Source organism: Phascolarctos cinereus, unplaced genomic scaffold, assembly GCF_003287225.1.
Source record: "Phascolarctos cinereus isolate Bilbo 61053 unplaced genomic scaffold, phaCin_HiC Scaffold_726;HRSCAF=1367, whole genome shotgun sequence".
Lineage (NCBI taxonomy): Eukaryota > Metazoa > Chordata > Mammalia > Diprotodontia > Phascolarctidae > Phascolarctos > Phascolarctos cinereus.
This window is the reverse complement of record NW_027556098.1, coordinates 384013744-384032758: the sequence shown is the minus strand read 5'-3', so window position 1 is coordinate 384032758 and position 19015 is coordinate 384013744. Positions and strand designations below refer to the sequence as shown.

The 19015-nt window shown below is 46.4% G+C and overlaps 1 protein-coding gene across 1 annotated transcript in view; it reads left to right on the top strand.

The window, feature by feature from the left end:
• LOC110198386 (protein-arginine deiminase type-4) overlaps nt 1-15892 on the top strand; it is a 48138-nt gene extending 32246 nt beyond the window's left edge. The window contains exons 9-16 of the mRNA XM_020972630.2: nt 1501-1612; nt 1858-1965; nt 5632-5786; nt 6762-6906; nt 7541-7643; nt 10471-10541; nt 14371-14514; nt 15358-15892. Of these exons, the coding sequence (XP_020828289.1) occupies nt 1501-1612; nt 1858-1965; nt 5632-5786; nt 6762-6906; nt 7541-7643; nt 10471-10541; nt 14371-14514; nt 15358-15591 (1072 nt within the window). The 3' untranslated portion in view covers nt 15592-15892. The remainder of the gene's footprint in view (nt 1-1500; nt 1613-1857; nt 1966-5631; nt 5787-6761; nt 6907-7540; nt 7644-10470; nt 10542-14370; nt 14515-15357) is intronic.
• The last annotated feature ends 3123 nt before the right edge of the window (nt 15893-19015 follow it).

Below are 19015 nucleotides of genomic sequence, written 5' to 3'. Positions count from 1 at the left end.
AACTCTCCTATTTGTAGAGAGCGGGGATGAATCTAGTCTTGTATTCTTCGAACTTCTCTCTTTGCCCCTTTTCTGACGTATACTGAGATAAATAATGGGGTCTTCTCATGGTATGGTCAATAGCGATGTCTCCTCTTGGAAGTATGACATAGGAGGAGGCAGAGAGATGTAGCGGAAATAATGGAAATAGCAATAATATCATTTAGGTAACAATTTAAGGTTTGAAAAGCAATGAACAAATATTATCTCACCTGATCCTCACAATAACCCTGCGAGATAGATGCTGCTATTATCTGTATTTTACAGATGAGGAAACTGAGTCACAGAAGGGTTTGTTCACAGTCACACAGCTGGTAAGAGTCTGATGCAGGATTTGACTATCCACTGGACCACCCAGAAGCTAAACTAGAAAGAACAAAGGACTCAGAGTCAGATGATCTGGGTCTTGGACCTAGATCTGCCATTTTTCCTCAGTGTGACCCGGAGCAGGTCCTTTCCCCTTCTCCCAGGCTCAGTTTCTTTATCTGTAACATAAGGGGATTGGAATAAATGGAATCTAAGGTCCTCATCCCTGATATTTTGTGTTCTAAGGGCTCTTCCATTTCTGGTATTTCACACACACACACACACACACACACACACACACACACACACGGTTAAGTGACTTGCCCAGGGTCACACAGCTAGCTAAGTAAGTGTCTGAGGCCAGATTTGAACTCAGGTCCTCTTGACTCCAGGGCTGGTGCTCTATCCACTATGCCACCTAGCTGCCCTGACTCATCTCTGGTATTTCTAACTCTAACATCTTATGTTTAAAGGTCCCTTCCAGCTCTGAGATTCTATGTCTCGAGGCCCCTGATAGTTCTACCAGTTTATATTCTAAGGTCATCTCTAGTTCTGACATTCTGTGTCCCAAAGCCCCCTTCTGTCCTGACATTCTATGTTTCATTGCTGCTCTAGCATATGAGCCCTGCCAGCTCTGATATTCAATGTTCTAAGGCTATTTCTTGTTCTGACTTTCCATGTTCTAAGGTTCTGGCCATTAATATTCTGAAATACCTCCCAGTATAGATGTTCTATATTTTAAAATCCTTTTGCTCTAAGGTTGCTCCCTGCTCTGACAGTGTATCTTCTGAGGTCCCTCTCAGATCTGATTTTCTATGTTTCAAGGTTTCACATGCCAAGGTTGGACCAGACCTCTGCCTCCTTCCTCCTCCTCAGGTTTGCTGAGGACACACCAGGACTGGCTGATTTGAGCTATTCTAGGACACGTCTTGAGAGGGGAGTCTATGTTTCCAAGCAGAGAGCAAGGAAGAACAGGGATGCCACCTGTCCTTCTTCCCTACTCTGCCATGGAGTGTATTTGCCTTTAAGATGGCATTCCTTACCTCGAGGCTCCTGGACTCTTGGTGGCATTGAAGGAACACCCTAACTCAAGTCACTGTTGTGCCCAGTTCCCAAAGCCCCTTGGGACGAGCAGTTCTTCCTTGTTCTTTCCAGGACTTACGATAACAAGAACTTTGTGGAATCTGTGACTGCTCTGGCCAGGAAGGCTAAATGCAAGCTGACCATCTGTCCTGAAGAAGAAAACCAGGATGATATATGGATGCAGGTGACATTAGCTAGTCTACAGTCAGGTAGAGACTGTACTTGTACCAATGGCGTGATTTCTCTTGTGTGTAAGCCCAAACGGGGATCAGTAAGAAAGTGAGGGTGTTTAAGTGTGATTCCCACAGCCAAGGAAATCTGAAAATAATTGTCCTCTCTGCAGGATGGCGGGGTTGGGTACGTGATGTGATTGTCACTACCGAAGGGCAACTCTTGAATTTATGTCAATTTTCCTTCTGCTCCTAATAGGATGAAATGGAGGTTGGTTACATCCAAGCCCCTCACAAGATATTTCCTGTTGTCTTTGACTCGCCCCGAAACAGAGGACTAAAAGATTTCCCTATCAAAACTGTTCTGGTATGTTTTGTTGCTGTTGGTCATTTTTCAGTTGTGTCCAACTCTTTGTGAACCTGTTTGGGGTTTTCTTGGCAGAGATACTGCAGTGGTTTGCCATTTCCTTCTCCAGCTCATTTTACAGATGAGGAAACCAAGGCAAACAGGGGCAAGTGATTTGCTCAGGGTCACCTATAAGTGTCTGAGGTCAGATTTAAACTCAGGAAGATGAGTCTTCCTGACCACCTACTCATTAGTTAATTAGGTTATGAGCAGAGACTTTCTTCTATGGGTCTACTCCTATTTGAGTGTCTAGAGGTAGAATGATATAAGGGGAAAAGTGTATGGTCTTTGTTGAATGTATAGATGGATAAGTGAATAATGGGTGGGTGGATGGATGAATTTGGAGTCAAGAGACCTAGGCTTGTATCCCACCTCTGAAACTTACTAGATAACTGTGATCCTAGGTGGGATTCTTAGCTTCTCCAAGACTCGGTGTCCTCATCTATAAATGGGCATAATTTTCATGCATGACCTTCCTCTCTTTTTATAAAGAAAGACACATAAACCTTAAAGGGCTACAAAAATGGGATGTTATTACATTCCTAGTATAAAGTGGCTACAGAGATCTCAGATCCTCATTGGGGAAGGTCTGCTGACAATTTTTCCTTTGAAAGATCTTTCATTTCATCAGTGTGTACCCCACATTCATTGAGGAAGATAACAATAACCCCAAGTTTCACAAACTGCATTTTGGTGGAGTGGAGTCAGGAATCCTAGAATCAAGGGACCTGTTTTCAAATTCTGCCATTCACTAGCTATGTGATGCTGGACAAGCCACTGAACACTTCTGTGCCTCAGTTCCTCATCTGTAAAATGGTCATACCAATAGTCGTGCTATTTTAGAGAGGCATTGTGGCATAATGACCAGAGTTCTGTCAAGACCTAGGTTCAAATCCCACCTCCACTGCTTGCTATCTGTGTTGGAAAGTCACTCCAGCTAAGTCTCAGTTTCCTTTCATAAAATGGGAATATCAATACTTGTATTACCTAAAAGGTCAGCATTATATAGTAGCTAGAATACTGGCCTTGGCATCTGAAAAACCTGAGTTCAAAACCTGCCTCCAGCACTTGCTGATTATTGGGCAAGTCAGTCAACCTCTCTGAGCCTCATTTCCTTCATCTGTAAAATGGGGATAATAATAGCACCTACCTCCTGAGGTTGTGGTGAGTTCTCAAAAAAGGTAACATATGCACACACTAACATACCACAAAAAAAAAAGGGATGAGTCGCTCTTGGGAACCCAGGAGAGATGCAGGGACAGGAGCCATTCCTATTGCCAGGGTGGAAAAATGGCGGCCAACGTTCTGGCCATGAGCCCCTCTCCACTGGAGGAGGATGGTCCTGGGGTGCCATGCACAGCCAACCAACCAATCCAATATGATTTATCGTATAATAGGATGTGTCATATAATATTATGTCTTATATCTGATGCATGTCATGTACTAGATGTCAGATATTTTTATGTATCACATATTTTACATCACATATATCTATTTTATATATTATACATACAGGGCAAATTCTATAATACATACATGGGGTGTATATTATACCATACATAGGATATGTAGCACATATCCTACATGTTATATAATATACATAATGGTACACATATGTCTATATGAGAAGCATACAGGGTAAATTCAAGGCAGCCTTTGAGGGGGACACGTTACTAGCTCCAAAGATTTTGTTGCCAGTTAGGCTCTGCTGGAGTGTGGGCTCCTTGGCCCAACCTTCCAGAGCCCAGGCTCAGCTCCATACCATGACGAGGTCGTTGTTATTATTATTGTTGTCGTCATCATTACTGGTGCTTTTCCTATTATTGCCCCAATAATCCTCGGCATGTCCACAGTTCTCTATTTGTCCCAGCACCTTCCTAATCCTAGCTCAGTATGTACTCATCCCAATGGCCGTGGGGGGATGGAAGGCAGGTTTGCCTCCTGGCTGCCTACAGGACCAGTCAGCAGCCCAGCCAGGGGGAGAAGCAGGCCCCCTTCCACCAGGGTGGACTGTAGCATTGCACAGACCTGTTCCTGTCTGGGGGTGAGATCCCCAACCCTCCAATGGGTCATGTTTTTGTAGTGACAACAGAATTGTGCCATTAATCTCTCCCTCCATTTGCTGGGGCCCGGAATGACAGGAGGGAAGGTGCCCAGCTGTGATTCATTCTGACACACCTTGCCAGATCATTCTAGTGCAGGGGAGCCTCTACTCTCTCCAGAGGCCCGGGGGTGGGGGTGGGGATCCTTTCCAAAGAGACAAATCCTACAGCCTAACCCTTGGCGGCTGGCTTGCTAGAGGAATGTCTTGATATACCACAGCTATTTAGGACAGAAGGCTAGAGGATTGAGAGGTTTCCATAAAAGAAACAAATCAGCTAAAAATACTGAAAACAAATACTTAAAAAAAATCACTGAGGCATTTTACCACACCCAGAGGAAGAATGTAACCTTTGACCCCAAGGGAAGAAAGAGTATGGGAGAGGTGGAACAAGGAGGCACAAGGATATACCGACCATCAGTCAGTAAGCATTTATGGAGCATCTACAGTGGGCGTAGGAGGACCCATGTTAGACACCGGAGCTCTGTCACCAGAAGAACAAGGGGGCTGGGATATAGAGTTCCCGGCCTTGGGGGCAATGACCTATAGGCCCCACAGGACAAGGAAGGAACCAGTGATCCTGGTGAACAGCCCTCTTCTTGTGGTACCTGACTCATTTCAATCTCTTCATCACTCTTCCAGCCCCAGGCTGGACACCTGGGCTGCACACACCACCTCCCTGATGGAGAAGGGGGCCGAACCTTTTGTAGAGAGAAGGGGGGGACTCCCTCAGGTGGACCTTATTGGCTTCCCACCCCATGTCGTAGGCAATCAGGCCCCAATCCACAAAATGGTATAGGAAATAGAATTTTTTGGCATGGAAAATTCCAGATGGGGGGACTTCAGAGAAAGGGCAGGGTGGGGGTGGGGAGGGGGAAGGAGTACCAGGCAGAAGGAAAAGACATCTCTAGAACAGACACAGTGGGTCAGAGAGCTACCAGTCCTGAATAAAAGAGCAAGGAAGACCCGGATTCAGGTCCCAGCTTTGAAACATACTGGGGAGGTCATTGAACCTTGCACTGCTCTATGTAGTTGAATGTAGTCTAGTGACCCTGTAGATGGTCTAGTGACTATTTTTAGTGACCTTTTGTTAAGGAGATTTGTTCTGTGAAGTTGGGATTCAAAGGGTCGAACTTGAGGACCTAGAGGGCCACACATGGCCTCGAGGCTTCGGGTTCCCCAGCCCTGTTCTAGTTGGAGACTATGAGTTTTGGAGAGGGTGCTGACCTGTGCTGGCAGAGGGGACTTCCTCCTCTGGAAGGTCTCTGGACCCTTTCCAGACTACCACGGGGAGCCACTAAGAATATGAGTGGAAGAGTGTGGAATGTAGGCAATCGGTAGGACGAACAGCTTCCAAGGTCTTGCCGAATGAGAGAGAAGGATGGCAGTGATGCCGCTTAAACAACAGTTTATATGAAAATGATCTGGTGCTCTTAGTGGACTACATGCTCAGTCAGCAAGGTGATCTAGTCATGAAATAAGTGAGTTTGGTGTTACTTCACTCCCTCCCACCCCCCACCTCTCAGGGTCCCGATTTTGGTTATGTGACGAGAGAGGCAAACGGAGATTTCATCACTGGCCTGGACTCCTTTGGCAACCTGGAGGTCAGCCCGCCTGTCACAGTCGGAGACAAAAAGTACCCTCTGGGCAGGATCCTCATTGGCAACAGCAGCTACCCCAGGTGAGGGTGCAGGGATGGGCAAAGGCCTATGGCTAGAGTGGGAATTGGCAGGCTAAGAGTCTTCCACTTAACCCCATCTCCCTGCCCTTCTCCTCCCATACAAACAGACATAGAAACACTCTCTTTTCCAGCTTTAACATTTGATACCTAGGATCCTTGCAGCTCTAAAATTCTCTGTTCTAATACTCCTCTGAACTGCCATTCTACAATGGAAGGGCCATTTGAGGTCTAAAATTCTATGTTCTAAGGTTCCCCACCCCAGCTCTGACAGTCTGTGTTCTAATGTTCTCTTCCAGCTCTGACACTCTTTGTTCTAAGGGCCCTTCCACTTCTGACATCCTGTGCTCTAAGGGCCTCCCAGTTCTGACATCCTGTATTCTCAGGCCCCTCCTAGCTCTGAAACTCTGTGTTCCAAGGCTTCTCTCAGATTTGACATTCTGTGTTCTAAGGCTCCTCCTAGCTCTCACATCCTGTGTTCTAAGGCTCCTCCTAGCTCTCACATCCTGTGTTCTAAGGGCCCTCTCAGCTCTGACACTCTGTGTTCTAAGAGCCCTCCTACCTCTGACATCCTGTGTTCTAAGGGCCCTCCCAGCTCTGCCATCCTGTGTTCTAAGGCTCCTCCTAGCTCTCACATCCTGTGTTCTAAGGGCCCTCTCAGCTCTGACACTCTGTGTTCTAAGAGCCCTCCCAGAACACCCTATGTTCTAAGGCCCTTTTCAGCTCCAATTCACTCTGAATTCTATACAGTGAGCCCCTGGTCACTGAAAAAAGAAGTGAAGTCAAGAAGAAGCTGGCTGCTTGTTTCATTGTCCCAGATCAGGCAGAGGGTTGGACTAGATGACCTCCAAGATCCTCTGTTTCCATTTTTCTGAGTAGTGGATACCAGGCACCTCTCTGGTCCTTAGCTTTTCCCTTTTCCAAAATGGTGCCCACCTACATCTTCTCTTGGACACTCACTGCTTCTGTGGTTTCCAGGAAAGAAAGCAGAGAGATGCTTAAGATACTCCAGGACTTCCTTTTCGCTCAGAAGGTCCAAGCACCTGTGAAACTCTTCTCTGACTGGTTGTCTGTCGGGCATGTGGATGAATTCCTCAGCTTTGTCCCGGCCCCAGATAGGAAGGTACAGCCCTGGGCAGGGGGAGGAGAGGAGTTGGGTGGGGGGAACCTGCCAGGAGCCACAGAATGTTCTGGCCTTGGAGTTAGGAAATGTGGGCCCAAACTCTCTGACCCTGGCTGGCTGTGTGACCTTAGGCAAATCACTTCAACATTCTGAGCCCAAATTCCCTGATCTGGAAAATAAGGTTAATGATACTCAAACTCTCTCTTCGCCCCATCCCACTCCCGGTGGTTCAAAGAATATAATTTGTCAACTTGAAAACTCTGGAGAAAAGTGAGTGATTATCTCATTTTCAGAGTCTCCCCGTCCCCCACTCAATTCCTGGCCTCCACCTTCTGAGCGGTTCCTCCAAGGCAGACCTCAGTTTCTTTGAGTCATAGTACAATTTTATTCCTGAACGAGAAGCAATATGGCTCAGGAGAATGAGGGCTGAACTGGACTGTGCCACTTACTGTATGACCTTGAGTAAGTCAATGAACTTCTCAGGGACTCAGTCTTCTCATTTATAAAATGGAGTGGAGGTTAGTCACTAGAGGGTCACCAGAAGAATTCTAAGATCCTTTTGGGCTGGAGCTAAGAAGAAGCATCTCTTGCAAAGCACCCCTAGCATCCTGACCTGAATGTCTCCTTCTTCTAGGGATTCAGGCTCCTCCTGGCCAGCCCAAGCGCCTGCTACAAGCTATTTGAGGAGAAACAGAAGGAGGGACATGGAGATGCGAAGATGCTTGAGGGGGTTAAAAGTGAGTTTCTGGTCCAAGGTTCCTGGGAGCTGCTATTCTTCATGCCAACCTTGAATGTGGCTCCTGGAGCCACGTTCTCATAAGGAGACCCTGGCAGTCACTGCACACTCTGTGACTCAGTGATTGGTACCAATCTAAGATCTATCATGTATTAGGTGACATTGGGTCTTCTCTCAAAAGTGGAATTGCTTTGGAGATTTAGTCTAGGAAAAAATGGCAGACCTCAGAGTTGAAATGGGACCCATTACTGGAATCATAGAATATCAGAGCTTGAACCTATAACATCAAAGCTCAGAGAGGCTTTAAAACACAGAAGTTAGAACTAACACCTAGAACACCCTAGAACACAATGTCATAGCTGGCAAAATCCTTAGAGATCACCTAGCCCAACTCCCTTATTTTACTGTTGAAGAAATTGATGTAGAGATAGGGAAATACCTTGCCCAAGATCCCCCAGGAAGTGGAGGAGGCAGGGAGAGAATTCGGGTCTCCTGACTCTTCCATTATTCAGTTCAATTAAAAACACATTTGTTGTTACTGCTATTGCTGTTCAATTGATTCTTCATGACCCCATTTTGGGTGTTTTCTTGGCAAAGATACTGGAGTGGTTTGCCATTTCCTTCTCCAGCTCATTTTAGATATGTGTGTAAAAAACAGGGTGAAGTGACTTGCTCAGGGTCACACAGTTACTGAGTGTCTGAGGCTGGATTTGAACTCACGAAGATGAGTCTTCTTGACTCCAGGCCCAACACTCTATCTACTCTATCACTCAGCTGCCCATATAAATAGTTAACATTTATATATAGTATATACTATGTTCCAGGCACTGTGATAAGTGCTTTATAAATATTAATTCATTTAAAACTCACAACCACCCTGAGAGCAAAGTTCTATTATCATCCTCCCTTTACAGATGAGGAAACTGAGGCAAACCAGGTTAAGTAACTTGCCTAGGGTCACACAGCTAGTAAATATCTGAAGCTGGATTTGAAATCAGATCCTTCTGACTCCAGGCCTAGCGCTCTATCCACCGCACCACTTAGCTGCCCCCTCCCCCAAAAACCCATTTATTAAGCCACATATATATGTATGTGTGTGTGTGTGTGTGTGTATATATATATATATATATATATATATATATATATATATATATATATTCACTGAGGTGCTGAGACAAATTTCAGACAATGAGTCATAGTCTAGAAGTAGGAGATTAAGACACAAGCAACAGATAACAATAATCAGAGTTATAAATAGAATGGGGCAATCGTGATGACCACTGGAAGGATGCACTTCAGGAGCTGGAACTAACTCATACTGATTCTGGTGAGCCTATTGTTAAATTTTCAGCATGAGCATAATACTCCAGAAATTGGCAACGTCTACAAATCAGAGTCTGATCTATTGCTTTGTTGATTGTTTAGACTAAAAAAAGTTATGGAGAAAACATTCATAAAACAAATTAAGCTTATATGTTTGTACTGGACATTATTATTTTATTTCGGAGTGCTGATTGTTAAACATTTACCAGCAAATTCCTGGACAACAGTCTTCTGTTGGCCCACACAGCCACATGGCATAACCACCCATGGCTATTCACCCACCGCCAAGGTCTTGAAGCTATGTTACATACCCCTGGCCCCAAACCTCCCTGTTCCTCAAGCCTTCAGAATGAGGGTCCAGCTTCTCTTCTCTTGGCAGATTTTCCTTGGTATCACTGCTACATGTCATCTTTCTGCCTTTCCAGTCTTTACAGTCATTACTCCCCTGCCTATACTCTATGTCCCAGCCACACTGTCCTACCTGCTCCATTTCCCACCTCTGTGACTTTGTAACTCATGAGTTAATCCCCCACTCATGCTTTGAATGCTCTGCCTCCTTACCTCTACCTCTTAGAATCTGTCACTTACTTCAGAAGTAATTGCCTTCCACATAAAGCCTCTCCTGATCCCCACCAGCTGCCAGTGACCCCCCTCCTAAAACTACCACATGTTCATCATGTCTATATTTTATAAAGAATCGCATATGTACAAAGTGTCTCATCCTTGAAAATATAAGCTCCTTGAGCTGGTTTTTTTTTTCATTCGTGTCCAACTCTCCATGACCCCATTTGGGGTTTTCTTGACAGACATACAGGAGTAGTTTGCCATTTCCTTCCCCAGATCATTTTACAGATGAGGAAACTGAGGCAAACAGGGTTAAGCTCCTTGAGGGGAGGAACTGTTTCATTTCTGACTTTATATCCCCAGAATCTACAAATCTGGCATACATATGGTACTTAATAAATACTGGCATTTGGTACTTAATAAATGCATGTTGATTGATTGGTTGATTTGCCCTAGGGAAATAACTCCTAATTATAACTCTAACAATTGTATAAAGCAATCCAGGGTAAGTCCAAAGAGGTACCAAAAAAGTGCTATGATCTCTGAGGATGAGGACAGGGAGTGAATCCGTTACTGACTGGGAGAATCATGGAAGGAGGTGGTGCTATTTCATCATGGGACCATCTCTTCCAACCCTCCAGGTAGCTGATATCTACAAGAGAATTCCAGGAATGTCCTTCAAGATCCTCTGAGAGAGACCCTTGATTGTGTTACAATATTTAGATGTTTTTTTCTGTTATTGGCTGCTCTAAGTAATCCTGGTGCTTAGCAGACACCAGTGCCGTGGGCTCTATTTTTTCTCTTTACAAATAGCTGTCTGGGTTATGAGTGAACAGAGGGCTGAACTGTAGCCCAAGACTGTCTTGGCCAGCCTGAAGCAAAAAGCTAATCGCTTACCTGCTGCAAACCTTTCTCATTTTTCCCTTTTATCTTCATTATAGAAAAAGGAAACAAGACAATAAAAGACATTCTGTCGGACAAAACCTTGAGAGAGCACAATCAGTATGCCGAGGTATGGGGAACTGGGACCCTGGGAGAGGTGGTGTGGAATCTCAGGAAAAACAAACAAACAAACAACAAACCAGGATTTGAAACCAGGATTCAAATCCTGTCCCTGTAAGCTACTCTTTATGAGACCTCAGTGGGTCATGACATTTCTGGCCTCAGTCTCTTCACCTATGAAATGGGGTGGTTGGATTGGGTGATGCCTAAGGTCCATTCCTGTTCCAACATTCTATGAGTCTATGCAGAGGAAGCCATGGTAGACTTGGAGTCAGCATGACCTCAGTTGGAATCCCCCCTCAGACTGACTACATGGCTGCAGGCAAGTCAATAATCTCTGGGAGCACAGTCAACTGTCTAAAAATTCTCAAAGTGTGGTCCAGGGACCCCTGAGAGTCCCTAAGACCTTTCCAGGCTGTCCATGAGGTCAACACTACTTTTATAAAAATACTAAGACTTTTAAAAAATTATATTTTATTTTTTCCCCAATTATATGCTGAACAATTTGAGTTCTAAGTTCTATCCTTCCCTCCCCTCTTTTAAAAATAATGTCTAATATGGTCAGTATCTTTAAGGAGTCCTCAATACTTTCTGAGAATGTAAAAACCAAAAAGATTCAGAACCACCGCTCAGAGGAGTTACCTCCCTGATTCCTTCCAGTCATAAATCTGTACTTTGGTGATCACAGCAGCTAGGGGGTACAATGGCGAGAACACTAGATCTAGAATTAGGAAGACCTGAGTTCAAATCGTGCCTCAAACACTTATGGTTGTGTGACCCTGGGCATGCTGCTTAACCTCTGACTGCCTCAGTTTCATCTCCTGTAAAATAGTGATAATAATAGCATGTTCCTCCCAAGGTTGGGAAGACAATATTTAAAAGCACTTTATAAACCTCAAAGCAGTATATAATAGTTATATTATTATTATTATTATTATTAATTATTATTATTATTATTTCTACTAAGGCATAGATGGCTTGTAACCTGTACTGGTAGAGGGAATTTCCACATCTATAAAATCAAAGATCCATAACATTTTGATGTATGATTCTTTGATCTTTGCAGCGTCTGAGGGAGGAGGTGTGGGGAAGGGAAAGGTCTGGGTTTGCAGTTTGACATTCTTTACCCAGAATCCTTTGACTGATGACCATGGCCACCAAGAGATCTTGTCAATGAAGTTATTCTTTCAGCCAGAGATCTCCATGTAACAACATTAGCTTATATTAAACTAGTTGGGGAACGGGAGAGATTAGAGGTAAAGAAGGCTAGCAAGGAAGAAAGAGAAAAGGAGAGCCTACTAATTCTCAAATCAGCTTGGATCAACGTAAGTGGCATTTCCTTTACTATGTACTCAGCCTGACAGTCCCCTAGGGAAGGAGTAGAGCCTGAGCAGAGATATAATTAGGAATATTTGCACCCAGGGCAAATACCACAACCTCCAAGGCAACAAACTACCCCGTGGGGGAAGAAGAGGAATGTAGACTGCTAGGTGAGGTCCAGAGAACAGGGTAGTACAGAAAAAAGCTCACCCCAATACACCACTTCTTTGCTTCCTATTCTAACTCATTATTCTTGCTAACTAGGTATTATACAGCTATCTATACAGCTGAAGGACTTCAAATTAAATTAGTGCCTTCTAAATTTGGCACCCTAGGACAGAGCCCCAGTCACCTCACCCTAGTTATGGCTCAGACATGGGAATAAAAAAGAAAACTTGATCTGCGTCCAGTGTCTGTCAGTGACCTCTGATTTTTTTTTTCAATATGGCACTCCTTCCACCAATGCAGATTACAATGGATAACTTTCCATCTTAGAGAGTTGCTCAAGGCTCAGACTTGTTCAAGGTCATACAGCTAGTACCTGTCAGAATTGGGATCAAAACGTAGGGCTTCCTGACTCCCTGTTCTGCTTTCTCACCATGATGCCACATGGCTTCTCTTGCAGCAAGACCAGCCATGTTTTAATCCCATCTTTGCTACTTACCATCAGTTTAGAGTAAATCGCATCCCCTCGGGGGGCCTCAGTTTCCTCATATGTAAAATGAGGGACTGGCCCTAATGACCTCTAAAGTCTCCTCATACTAAAGTTCAAGAACTCCGTGGCTTTAGTTAGAACTATTCTTCAGTATATAGTAGATCATCAGATCATAGAGTTGAAGCCGGACGTCTGGGACCATTGAGTCTAAACCCTTCATTCTTCAGATGAGTAAACAGAGGTTCAAAATCTCACTGACATCCCATCAGCTTCTTTGTTTTGAATCATACAATCAGCTCCACAAAAGCCCTTTGTCAATGTCTCCTATTGGCACAGGGTTAACCCTATAACTCTCAGAGTCTATGAATAGTTGGGGACCCATCTCTGACAGGCCCTTCTAAGGTGAAAAGCCTTAGACCAGGGGTTCTTCACCTTTTTAGTGTCCTGGATCCCTTGGGCAGTGCTGAGTGAAGCCTAGAGACCCCTTTGCAGAATCACATTTTTAAATGCATAAAATAAAATACATGAGATCCCAAAGGGAACAGATTATATTGAAATGCAGTCCAAAGAGTTGGATAAGACTGAAAACAACTGAATAGCAAAACAAGTTGTCAAAATATTAAGTTATAACAGCTGACATTTATACAGTACGGTAAGTTTTAGAAAGTGCTTTTCATGATTTCCAAATTCATAGACCACCCCCCCCCCCCTTACAACCTAGCAATGGATTGTAGGTCTGTTCTCCATTAATTTGGACACAGTCATTCACAGAGGACATCCAAGACCTAGAGAAGGTGACCTGTTAGTTGGTTAGAAAGTGAAAGTGTGCACGCTTACACACACACACACACACACACACACACGTCAAAGAAATAACAATAGAATATTTAGAAGCATCAGAACATGAACCATCAGGAGGGTGGTGGTGATTGCCTAGGCAGAGGAGGAAAAGATTCCACCCAGGGCTACAGAGGGTGTGAAGGAAACAGTGGGGCAGGGGCACATAATGTCAGATACCCTGAGAGGGCAAGTCACCTGCCAAAGGTCACACAGAAGGAGAGTGGAGGTACCGCGGCTAGAATTCAGGTCTCCTGCTATAGAAAGGGCACTGAAGGGGAAGTCAGAAACCTGGCCTCAAGTACTTGTTCTGCTGGTTTATAATCTGTATGGTGGGCTTTAGCTACCTCATCAGTACAATGATGGGGTGGGACCAGAGTATCTTTGAGGCCCCTCCCAGCTCTGACATTCTCAGTTCTAAGGACCCTCCCAGCTCTGACACCCTGTGTTCTAAGGGCCCTCCCAGCTCTGACACCCTGTGCTCTAAGGGCCCTCCCAGCTCTGACACCCTGTGCTCTAAGGGCCCTCCCAGCTCTGACACCCTGTGTTCTAAGGGCCCTCCCAGCTCTGACACCCTGTGCTCTAAGGGCCCTCCCAGCTCTGACACCCTGTGTTCTAAGGGCCCTCCCAGCTCCGACACCCTGTGTTCTAAGGGCCCTCCCAGCTCCGACACCCTGTGTTCTAAGGGCCCTCCCAGCTCTGCCATTCTCTGTTCTAAGGCCTCTCCCAGCTCTGCCATTCTCTGTTCTAAGGCCTCTCCTAGCTCTGACCCTCTCTATTCTAAGGGCCCTCCTTGCTCTGACATTCTGTATCTCCAGGTCCCTCACAGCTCTGCCATTCCATGGCCCCTCTGCCCCTCCTAACTGGCTGCTCTGCTTCCCTAGGCTGGGCCTTTCTCAGCCTGGATTAACCACTGCCTGAGTGAGCTCAGTGTTGGGCTGCCCTTTCCAGGAAGCAGTCACTTACGTGATGTGTAGCTGGGTTCCCACAGAAGAGAGTCACCTCCCTGCATGTCACCCTTCCCTAGAGCTGCATTGACTGGAACCGGGAGGTCCTGAAGCAGGAGCTGGGCCTGACTGAGCAGGACATCATCGACATCCCCCAGCTCTTCTGCCTTAAATGGCAGGTCTTCAGAAATGCTCTGAAAGCCGAGGCTTTGTTCCCAGATGTGGTAAGAGGTCATCAGCTGAGGGGTGTGGGGCCCATGATCCTGGGGAGGGGGGCAGCTTCCTAAGGTGCCAAGATAATGGGAAGTCTGTCCTTACAGGCGCGGGGCTCATTCTCTAATGAGGGAAGTCTCAGGGTGGGGAAGGCTAGGAGAGAGTACAGGAGACCTAGTTCTTCTCCAAGATTCACTTTGAGTTAATGGGATGGTCTTTAGAGAGTTTGCAAGGAACAGCATGGAAAAAGGGTCTAAGAGTCCTGGGTTCAAATCCTGGCTCCCATATTTAACAATTTCTGTGGGCCTTGATTGCCATATTGGTAAAAGGAGAGAGCAAGATTAGTGGCCAAGATGTTTCAGCCTTTCCGGCCTCTTCCAGCTCTGACCATCAGGATCAGCGAGGAGTAAAACAGCCCAAGTGTGGAGGAGACAGCTGGCAGGATCTCACTCTCTATAGGATTTGGAGTGGGAGCCCAGCTCGCCCATTTTACAGAGCATAAAACTGAAGCCTGGAAAAAGGAAATCTGTACCTAAGCCCACCCAGGGAATCAGCCTCAGGACTGAAGGGCAGGAGAAATAGCTCTGGGTTTGACATCAGAAGACCTGGGTTTGAATTCTGCCTCTTCTACCTAGTACCTGTATGAGGATGGGAAGTCACTTCCCCTCTCTGGGCCTCAGTTTCCAACTCTGTAAAAAGGGAGGATGGGCCTTAGAGGGCCTGCAAGTTCCCTTTCAGCTGTGAATCTACGGTTCTAAGCCCTTGGCCTCCAAATATAGCCCTCCCTTTCCCACACGGGGCTAAGGGTATGAAAGGCTGAATTCATTGTTGATTTTTCTCTCCTCCTGCCCCAGGTGAACATGCTCGTGCTGGGGAAGTACCTGGGGATCCCCAAGCCCTTTGGACCCATCATCAACGGACGCTGCTGCCTAGAGGAGAAGGTGCAGGCCCTGCTGGAGCCTCTGGGCCTGAAATGCACTTTCATTGATGACTACTTTACCTATCACCTCCGCTCAGGAGAGGTGCACTGTGGCACCAATGTCCGCAGGAAGCCCTTCCCCTTTAAATGGTGGAACATGATGCCCTGAGTGGGTTCCCCCGCCATCACCTCCCCTGCTGTGTCCAGTATTTGTAAGCCGTGACAGAGGGCTGCTCACTGTGCCCATCTCCACTCCTGGTCCCACAGCCCCCCTTGTCTGCCCCTGCCCCATCCCTCCTCAGCCAGGCCGGTTCTGGCTGCCCTGCCGTATGCTGTCCAGCTCGAGATATGGAGACTGTCACCCAGCAAACAGCACCAGAGTAAAAAATGGACGGCGGTCTAAAAGTCTGTGGCCAGGCAAGCACACACTGGGAAAACCGTAATAAAGTTGTGAAGACTTTGTGACTGTGGCTGTGCCACCCAAAGTTCTTTATTTTCTGTTGTGTGCCATTCTGGGGTCCCAGAGCTCGAGTTCTGGCTCTGACACTTACTGGTCATGGGTTCTTGGGGAAGTCTTTCCTTTCTCTGGCCCTGAGCTTCCTCTTCTGGAAGGCCTGCAAGGGCCTTCCCTTGTGTAAAGTCCCTTAGACTCTCTATGTTCTAAGGGCCCTTCACCTCTGACATCCAATGTCCTAAAGCAGGGGAGGGAACCTGCAGCCTTGAGGCCACATGTGGCCTTCTAGGTCCCTGGGTGCAACCTTTTGATTGAGACCAAGTTTTACTGAAAAAATCCTTTTATTAAGGGATAGGACCTCAGGGCCTTCCCAGTTCTGATATCCTGTATTCTAAGGGCCCTCCCAGCTCTGACACTCTGTGTTCTAAGGGCCCTCCCAGCTCTGACACTCTGTGTTCTAAGGGCCCTCCCAGCTCTGACACTGTGTTCTAAGGGCCTTCCCAGCTCTGACATTCTGTGTTCTAAGGCCTCTCCCAGTTCTGACATCCTGTGTTCTAAGAGTCCTCCCAGCTCTGACATCCTGTGTTCTAAGGCACTTCCCAGCTCTGACAGTCTGTTCTTCAGCCCTTTTCCACTCTAAATCCTAGCTACTTGTGAGCTCCATCCCCTCCTTGTGTAGTCCGGGTCTCTTTCAGACTCCCCTGCGTGGAAGGCCTGGAGGAGCCAAGGTGGGGATCTGTGGAAAGCCCTGAGCTGGAGCAGTGCTGAGGGTTATCCACATCCCACCCTTGCTGTCCCGGTGAGCATCCCCCTCCAAATTCTGTCTACTCTTCAACCTGCTTCCACATCTATCAAGAGGACAGTGCCAGACTCTCTCAAAACCAATGAATCTTCACCAAGGCAGACCCAGGGAGAGAGATTCTTAAAAGTCCTTCACTTTAACTCTTGCTGATGTGACTCAGGGACTGCATGGTTATAGGTCTCTGAGAGAGTGGGGACAGAGCCCACGTGTCCCGTTAGAAAATGGAATGTTAGAGTTGGGAGAAAGCCTAGGACGTGACGGAAGAATAAGAGTTTATAGGATCACTTTGCTAAGAGCTTTACAGGCGGCTAGGTGGCACCATAGTACATAGAGCGCCAGGCCTGGAGTCAGTAGGACTCATCTTCCTGAATTCAAATCTGACCTCAGACACTTGGTGGCTGTGTGACTCTGGGCAAGTCATTTAACAATGCCTCAGTTTCCTCATCTGTAAAATGAGCTGGAGAAGGAAATGGCAAACACTCCTACATCTTAGCCAAGTAAACCCCAAATGAAGTCATGAAGAGTTGGACACAACTGAAACAAGTAAATGAGAGCTTTACAAATATTATCTCATTTATCCTCACCCTGGAGGGAGGTGCTATTATAGCACCCCCATTTTACAGATGAGGGAACTGAGGCAAACAGGGTGAAGTGACTTGCCCAGGGTCACACAGCTAGTAAGTATCCAGGGTGGGCTTTGAACTCTGGTCTTCCAGACTCCAGGCCCAGAGCTCTATTCAAGGTACCACTTAGCCATCCCTGGTCCTTGTCTGGCTGGGCAGCAGCTCCTCAATTGTATGACCTAAGGCTAGAACTCCTCAGTTTTCTTTTGTTAACATGATAAAGTCATTCTAGTTCAGGGGTTCTTACTCTGTCCGTGGACCCCTGAGGGGTCCAAGAATTTGGATGAGAAAGAATTACATCTTTATTTACTTTAGCCTCCAACTGAAATTGAGCACTTCAGTTATGAAAGGAGGCCCCAGACACTCTTCTGAGAAGGGGTTCATAGCCTTCACTAGGCCCCCAAAGGGGTGCACATGGCACGAAAAGGTTTAGGAAGCCCTGGTCCAGAGGGTCTCAAAGGTCCTTCCATAAGGGAAAGTCCATCCTCCAAGACAGGCTCTGTTCTCTCCCCACCTGGTCCTGCTGGGACAAAACTGAGAAAGGCCTAAGGGCCTGCAGTCAGTAGAAACCTGAGGCCCACTGGGTGCTTAGCTGGAGGGCTTTGGAAGACCTGGGACTTCGTCCCCTGGGTGAAGGAAAGCCACCCGAGGCCAGAAGAGGGAACCCAGAGGGAGAAGAGGCCCCGCTATCACCAGGCCTGGCTCTAGTCCCAACTCTGGCTCTTGGGGGCCTATTCATGTCTTCTTACTGTTGTTGCTGACATTCATAATTGAAGGAAATGCTAAACAGGAATATTAGAACTGGGGAGTGGAGAGGAGAAAAGAGGAGAGAAAGAGAGAGGACAGGAGAGGAGAGAAGAGGGGAGGAGAGGAGAGAAAAGAAGAGAAGAGGAGAGAGAAAAAGGAGAGGGGAAGGGGAGGAGAGGAGAGAAAAGAAGAGGAGAGGAGAAGAGAGAAAAAGGAGAGGGGAGGGGGAGGAGAGGAGAGCAAAGAAGAGGAGAGGAGAAGAGAGGAAAAGGAGAGGGGAAGGGGAGGAGAGGAGAGCAAAGAAGAGGAGAGGAGAAGAGAGAAAAAGGAGAGGGGAGGGGGAGGAGAGGAGAGCAAAGAAGAGGAGAGGAGAAGAGAGAAAAGGAGAGGGGAGGGGGAGGAGAGGAGAGCAAAGAAGAGGAGAGGAGAGGAAAGGAAGAGGACAGGAGGACATTATTGAGGGATACTCTTAGAAGAGACTGGAGAGGAAAGGTTCAAGATAGTATCAAAGGACAAAAATAGAGGTATTTGCCTTGCCTAGAAGGACCATCTCATAAGAGGCTGGAGGAGAGGATAGTGATGATAAATGGAAGTTTTTTCTCTAGGTTCTCTGGAATCTATTCTTTCATAGTTCTCCTACCAATATGACTGCTCCTTCTCAACCTCCTTTGCTGAATCATCATCCAAACTTCACCTTGTGCCCTTAGATGTCTGCTGTCTCTCCTCTCTCTCTCTCTCTCTCTCTCTCTCTCTCTCTCTCTCTCTCTCTCTCTCCTCTCTCTCTCTCTCTCTCTCCTTTTTCTCTCCTCCTTTTTTTCTTTTCTCTCTCCTCTCTCTCTCTTCTCTTCTCTCTTTCTTCTTTCTTTTCTCTTTCCTTCTCTCTCCTCTCTTTTCTCTCTCTCTATCTCTCTCTCTCTTACCTACAAATACGTCAAATTCTTCATCTTTAAAAAAAACAACAGGGGCA